The 7,014-nt window shown below is 41.6% G+C and overlaps 1 protein-coding gene across 1 annotated transcript in view; it reads right to left on the bottom strand.

Moving 5' to 3' along the window:
* Window positions 1–299: 299 nt before the first annotated feature.
* Window positions 300–7,014, bottom strand: part of LOC105459888 (protein dead ringer-like) — a 54,808-nt gene continuing 48,093 nt past the window's right edge. The window contains exon 2 of the mRNA XM_011706228.1: window positions 300–6,998. Coding sequence (XP_011704530.1) covers window positions 6,995–6,998 — 4 coding nt within the window. The 3' untranslated portion in view covers window positions 300–6,994. The remainder of the gene's footprint in view (window positions 6,999–7,014) is intronic.

Below are 7,014 nucleotides of genomic sequence, written 5' to 3'. Positions count from 1 at the left end.
GTGCCGGCGTGAAACGCGTTACGCGCGTATTTGTGCGTATACGAGCGAGCATTCACGAACAGACTATCGGACCGGGCCGGTTCGCAATTCCTTTTCCTTTTGACGCGAGACTAGTCTCAATTTTGTCTTACAACTCAACGCCTTCGCTCTCAATCCTCGGCGCTGTCCGATTCGCGAGATTTATTTCGACGAACGGAGGAAACAGGAACGTATGTTCCGCTTTTAGACGATTTAATATAAGAGAGATTCTTATTTATAATTATAAAAATGTGTATAAATGTATATATAAAATGATTTTTATTTTATTAATTTAGATAATAAGAAAATAGATTTTTACAAGAAAAAAAATATAATAATGCTTAATTTATTAGCGTGTCGAGAGAAGCTCTCTATTTTAGAATATATATAATAATTATACTGTCGATTGCATTTAAAATATTGGAATGGGGAAAAAAGATGATACTACGCGATGATACTTATAATTAAGTTTTTTAAATTTACATCGTGTGTTACTGCGCTAATCATATAACAGAAATCGTAAAAGGATTGTTATTTCGAAACCCCTTTGTTTCTTTTTCTGGGATACAGAGTTCAGCGATTAGGCCACGACATGCCTTCGCATACATTAATATTCTATACGTCGATTTATGCTCGGTACATATGTACAAGATCGTTGTCGTGGAATTCGGCTGAACGGTAATCGATAATTATCAGCAAAAAGTGGAATTCGAAAAATCGGGAAAGAATCGATGGCTCAATCGCTAGATTTCTTTTTTACGGCGGCGCGACGCGAGGCCGCACAAACGGCTGACTCCGTCGGAATCGAATCGCACGAAATTAATGATCCCTGAAAGAGCCAACGGTGTCGCGAGTCAAAGATCACACGCGTCCGCATCCAGCCGCGACCTCAAGATTCCTCCAGTTCAATATCGCGCTCTTATCTCCGCGCACCTCGCCTTCGTCTTTTTGTTCCGCGTGACCGTTAAGGCCCCCTCTGCTAAATTGACTAATAAACTTTACCGTTTTTCTATGATATAATATTTCTGATCCTCGCTCCTGACCTCTGGCTAAATTATCATCCATCGTAATGTTAATTGCAACCGCAGCGTAAACCTGTGGCTATATGTAAGCTTACGCTATATCGCGTTAAATCATCCCATCATTTGTATGGTGACGCGTAAAGATGTAATCGCTTATTCACAAAAAGTAAGAATTAATAATTAATTAAGTTTCTAGAAAATTATATGCATAAGCATGACATGGCATTAAATAATAATATCATATTTTATTATACAAGTGACAAGCCCTGACAACTGAACTTCTTTTAAGAAATTGATATGATAAATTGATTTTAATTAATTATTAAATTCTAAGACAGCCTGATTCGAGTATTTACAGTGACCAACTGATATAGGGAGATATCACGAAAACTTGAATTGTCTGTGAACAGGATTTAGATCTGGCATGCGAAAAATGTTGTGCATACAGGGACTTTCACTCGACCGGCTGCGTGGCAGAAAGAAATGTCGAAAAATTTGCGAGCTAGAGAAAACTGGAACGCACGCATATAATCGATTGGGAATTATCATTTGCGATCTCCTTGGGATCAACCTTGCTTTCATTACTCGCATTCCGCGGCTGTTACCGAGCAATACAATGTCTCTCTACGTTTAACTGTCATCCACAAATTATTACTAATAACATTGATAAATAAAGTTATTTGTGAGCATTATTTGTGAAATCACATCACGATGCAGTGAGATGTCAATAAAATTAAGTGTAAAGATAACAGAAATAAAATAAGAAATCTGTTTTTTTCGACAGCTTTTTTTACTACTTGAGTATGATTAGCTAAAATAAAAAACTGGAGGGTGTATCAATAATAGTGTTTGATATAACGTTTAATACTTTTTAATTTTTCATATCATGTAGTTTATATTTTATTAAATAAATCATTCTATATTAATGACAATACAATTTAATTTAAATCAATACTGTTTCTTAATTTTTTATATACGTTAAATTACAATTATTGTAAACATTTCTCACTACAATATGAAATGTTTACTGTTTCGTTAGTTTTTGTTATTGGCCAGGCTTGGAAAAGTGATGCAAACGTCGATGACATATGGAAAAGCGGTAAGCTTTTAAATCCGCGAGGGGAAAGGATCGCATCCATGAGCCTCGGGGTTTGATAGAAAGGACAGATTTAATGCGTTGACAGTTAACTCCTTTATCCCATTTTGTCATTTGTACTTAACATCGACTTCTAACGGACCTTATATATTGCGCGAGCTTAAAGGAAATTCCATTAATTCAAAAGCTACATATATACAACTATGTTAATTTAAAACGCGAATATTACAAGACAATTTAAAAGCTGTTAAATAATTTAACAGCTTGAAATAATGCAATACTTCCCTGTCTCTCATTTACGTTACGTCATTGTTTAATTATGTTCACGGAAAACAAGTTATATTTTTTTCACTTCAATTCATTGCAATATGTATTACTTATAGTTCTTGAATACAAAGTACATAAAAAGTAATAGAAGACTAGTGCTTTTACTTTTCACTTCATGTAATAATCTCGAAGACAAACCGGAGCAGCTGATATCGTTGATATTTTTCGTGATCTAAGAAGATGATACACGAAAAATCGCTGTTGCGTTACTACAGCTTGTTTGATTCGTGTTTTGTGCCAAGCACCGAAAAATCATCACGCAATATCACGCGATTGAGAAGAAACCGACGCTTCGGACACGCATTCGTGCACAGCACCTCGTGGATTTTATTACCCGCTAATGATCCTCGGTCCTGACGGTCGGAGATATTTCGATCGCGCGCTGCATGGCGCTTCTCTCTTCTCGGATTCATTCCGCCGTTCGTGAGAAATCGGACCTAACGAGAAATAAACGAGGAGAAGGAAAAAAAGCGCGCGCAGGTTCGCAGCTGGCGGAAGGATAAAATTGGCGTAGCCGTGGCGGGATCATTTTCGCCAGGACTTTCGTGGTTCGTCGACCCGGTTTTCTCGCGACGCGTCTCGCTGCCGCGATCGCGAACGAGATGCGATTCCGCGAAGAAACAAGAAGAAGAGACCGAGGGACGGACCAATTGAAAACACATGATCGAGGCAACGAAAAAGGAAGCCGCGCGACGTTGTCGGCGACCTCGGAGGAGGTTCATTGGACGAGAAGAGTCAGCAGATCGTGTAATCAGATGCCGGGCTGAATTATATCTATTATATACGGAACGTTTATGGCGCCGATAAAGATCCAAAGTGCACTTCCTGTCGGTCATTACGAGGCGAAGGACGAGAATATTTCGAGCGATCGATGAAGTCGATACTCCTCGAGCGTGATAATAATTTGATCGACGCGGAGACGATCGCTCTCTCAAGTAGGCACCGACAGCTTGACGAAGAGGTGAGGAGGAGGGGGAGGGGGGAAGGGGGGAACGATGAAAATTGTGCTAATCGTAATTGCAATTACGATGCACGGTAGACATTCGCGGCGTATTGAGCGTGACGTTTAGTAATGATCTCGCATGCAGCGAAATTTTCCTCTCGACGCGCCGAGATCGTAGGGGCGATCGATTATTACGCACGAATTGATATGTGGCGAAGAATAAGTCTTTAGCAAGTGGTCGGACATGCGGGATCGGTTAAAAACACGCGAAACGGTGACGCATGAGATAAACGAACGTTCTGTTTTATTAACGTGGAATCGGTCAAAATATGCGAAACAGTTACGCATGAAATAGACGGACATTCTTCTTTTATTAATGTGGAATCGGTTAAAAAAAATATGCGAAACGGTTACGCATGAAATAAACGAACATTTTTTTTTTTTGATCAGCGAGAAATCGGTCGAAACACGCGAACGGTTACGCATGAAATAAACGAATATTCTTTTTTTTAATTTTATTTTGATTTAACTTTGATGACAATTTGCGGCGCGTCAACCACTTGGTCATTACCGAATCGGAACGTTTAATCCGTGGGGCGAAACGGATCTCTATGTCGGGGACGTTATTGGTAATGCCTCTTTCCCTACATTTTCTGTTCTGGATTCCTGTTTAATTAAGCAGGAATCCGTTGATTGGGTTAATGGACGAGTAATCGATCTGTTTGCAATTATTAGAAATGACTGAATAACATGGAATTAATGGACGATTTATTATGCCATAAATTTATTATCTCTACAGCCCCGTAATTGTATTGCCGCGCTGGGCTGGACAAAATAAGCTATAACCGCACGCATATTGCGAAGCTTTATCGCCGCTACTTCTTAAAAACCCACTTCATTCTGAAATTCAATTTCCCGGAAAGAATAGACTTATCGTCGACCTCCCTAGTGCCCGAGTTTCGGGAGGATCGTTGTCGAGAGGTTTCGCGATAGGTGCATGGTGATATTGCTTACCTAAGCGGTCGAGCTGCTTTAAGACGGCCCGAGGCCACGATCCTGCTTTATCAATCATTTGTTAAGCTCATCCCACGCCGTTCGCCCGAGGTTTCGCACGAGGTTGCCCGGTGTATCGCGCGATATCGTATTGCTCGCTAGCCGACTAACACCTACACGTGGACGGGTGCACGTGCACCTTGAGTGCGTCACTCTGAAATTAATAATGGATCGAGGATATACGCGGTCTGCGCACGGTCATACCGCGGAAGCACGCACCGATCGTTCTACCGGGTGTGCTCTTTGAGCGGGAACGCGTCGTTCCGCGTGCTTATCGATGAAAGCCGAGCGCGCATCCTGCGCACTGCAAGAATATATTTTTCTTTTTTTTTTCGCACGCTCATTCCGCCGGACTTAACTCCCTATTGTATACGACAGGCAAAAGTGACTTGCAATACGGAGTGTTTACGAATACCCCCCTGAGGCCGCCTACTATCCAATTACCGCGAAAAGATAATTAAGAGACTCGCCGAGCGCTTCGCGACAGGTGACAATAATACGTATGATTACGCCGCGTGATAACCGCGGCGACGCGGTATTTCTTATTTGGATTTTATAACACAGTCGGTTAATCACGTAATTATTAGTTTCATATCATCGAAAACGAGTCTCGCTCGTCGCTCGACGGAGTGGGATAAGTGTTGGCTCTCGCTTAAGCCAGATGAAAACATCGGACGACGGAGCGATCATAAAGTGAATTCGTCTAGGTATATTCACAGCCGGAGATGAGAGATGATATTTTTGTATCGCCGGTTACATTAACGCGCACACACCTTCGGCGTTTCTATTCGTGTGGAGACCGGGGGGACCAGCCGTTCATGATCAACGAGCCGTTTGGCTTCATCTTTGTACCTGTATCAATCACCGTATAATTTTTTGCGAATCTACGGGTAAACCGATTTTGAAATTAGAATACCATGATATCTCCACTTTCGAAAAGTAACGTATATTTCATTGTGAATTTAAAGAGAAATAGCTGTAGGATTAGCTCATCTTCGTACCTTCATAATTTTTCAAAAAAATTTTCAGGCTGCGGATAAACCGGTTTTAGAATTTAAATACCACGATATCTCCACTTTCGAATAGTAACATGTATCAAATTCATCGTAAATTTAATTAGATGAAAACAGATATTAGGATTAGTTTGGTGCATTAAATGCGAATATAACGCAGATCCTGCAATTCCAGAAAACTCGCTTAAACAGAATTTCCAATTAGCTGAAACTTTATAATCTAAAATTATAAATATTTATTATATATTTAAATTAAACGCTCGTTTCTTAACGCTCGTCAAAACGCTCGTGGATTAAAATAATTAATCGTGACATTTCCAAAGCTAATTCAATGAAAGTTACTACGTGCGGGCGCTTTGATCTCGCAGCTCCTCGATAAATTGAATCCTGAATTATTAGGAAGTGTTGCAATATTGAATCAGCTGGTTTATCTCGCGGCGCGCACGCGAAAAGGAGGTGACCGGAGGCGCGCGTGCATCAGCACGTGGCTTATTGTTGGCGCGGCGGCGCGGCGCTTTGCAATTTATAACTGCGCGGCGACGTCTCCTCATTCATTTCGTCGGGGAGGGGGGGGGGGAGACTCGCGTTTTTCGCGAGTGAGGATTCGGCGCGGTGCTCGTCGTCTATCGATCGATCGTCCCCCGTGGCCGCGATTCTAGGCGAAGAGACGGCTCTAGGCGTCGCTAGAGACGCCCGTCGTATAGGGCGGGATGACGGGAGATTGCACGTAGGATCTTTCTCTTTTTGTTCTTGACCTCCTGCGGGAGAGAAGTGCGCTCGACACTCCGCTCGCTAATATCGTGGGCGGCGTATCGTGGTGGTAGCGGTGCTATCGTGTCAAGGAGCCGCGAGGCCACCACGCGGCGCGGGCTGTGTTTCCACCCGCTCGCTCGTCACAAGAGCCCAGAGCTGACGATATCATCTGACGCGATGAGATGCAAGACGCGATGCGACACGCCGATTAGGTCGAGCGCTTTCTATCCCGTGGAGCTCTGCGCGCGAGATTCGCGTCGCGCATCCGATTGCGAGATTAGTACCTTGCTTCCAAAATAAAGTTTATCAACAATTTTTTCTTATTATCAGTAGTGTAATTCTAATTCTTGATACTTCAAAGAAATCATTCCGCTGAATTAACTAAAAACATTTCACCCCAGAAATATGAACGGCTTAACTTTATCGCGAATTCAAGCGTTTTGCAAAGGAACATTTAAGTAATGTTTCCCTTCCTCCTCTCTTCAAATTCAATCTCCGACAACATGTGTAATCTGCTAGCGGCAAATATATTTTTTTATCTCGAATTTAACATTTTAATGAAACTTGCAATTTTTAATTAAGTTAAACTAAAACATCTCGAATAAGAGAGAGAGATGAAAAGGGCAGGAAGGGAGTAGGCAGATTAGAAATAAATCAATGTTCAAATAAGGCATACCTTGATACTAGCTCATTAAATTTATTGATGAAACCTTAGTCTTGTGTACCTAAGCGTTGACATGAACACAATTGGATATAGATGCCAACTTGCTTACCTGTAATCAGAAAATA

Source organism: Wasmannia auropunctata, unplaced genomic scaffold (assembly GCF_000956235.1).
Source record: "Wasmannia auropunctata unplaced genomic scaffold, wasmannia.A_1.0 LD333495.1, whole genome shotgun sequence".
Classification (NCBI taxonomy): domain Eukaryota; kingdom Metazoa; phylum Arthropoda; class Insecta; order Hymenoptera; family Formicidae; genus Wasmannia; species Wasmannia auropunctata.
The sequence above is the reverse complement of the archived record's forward strand: the minus strand, read 5'-3'. Positions and strand labels throughout refer to the sequence as shown.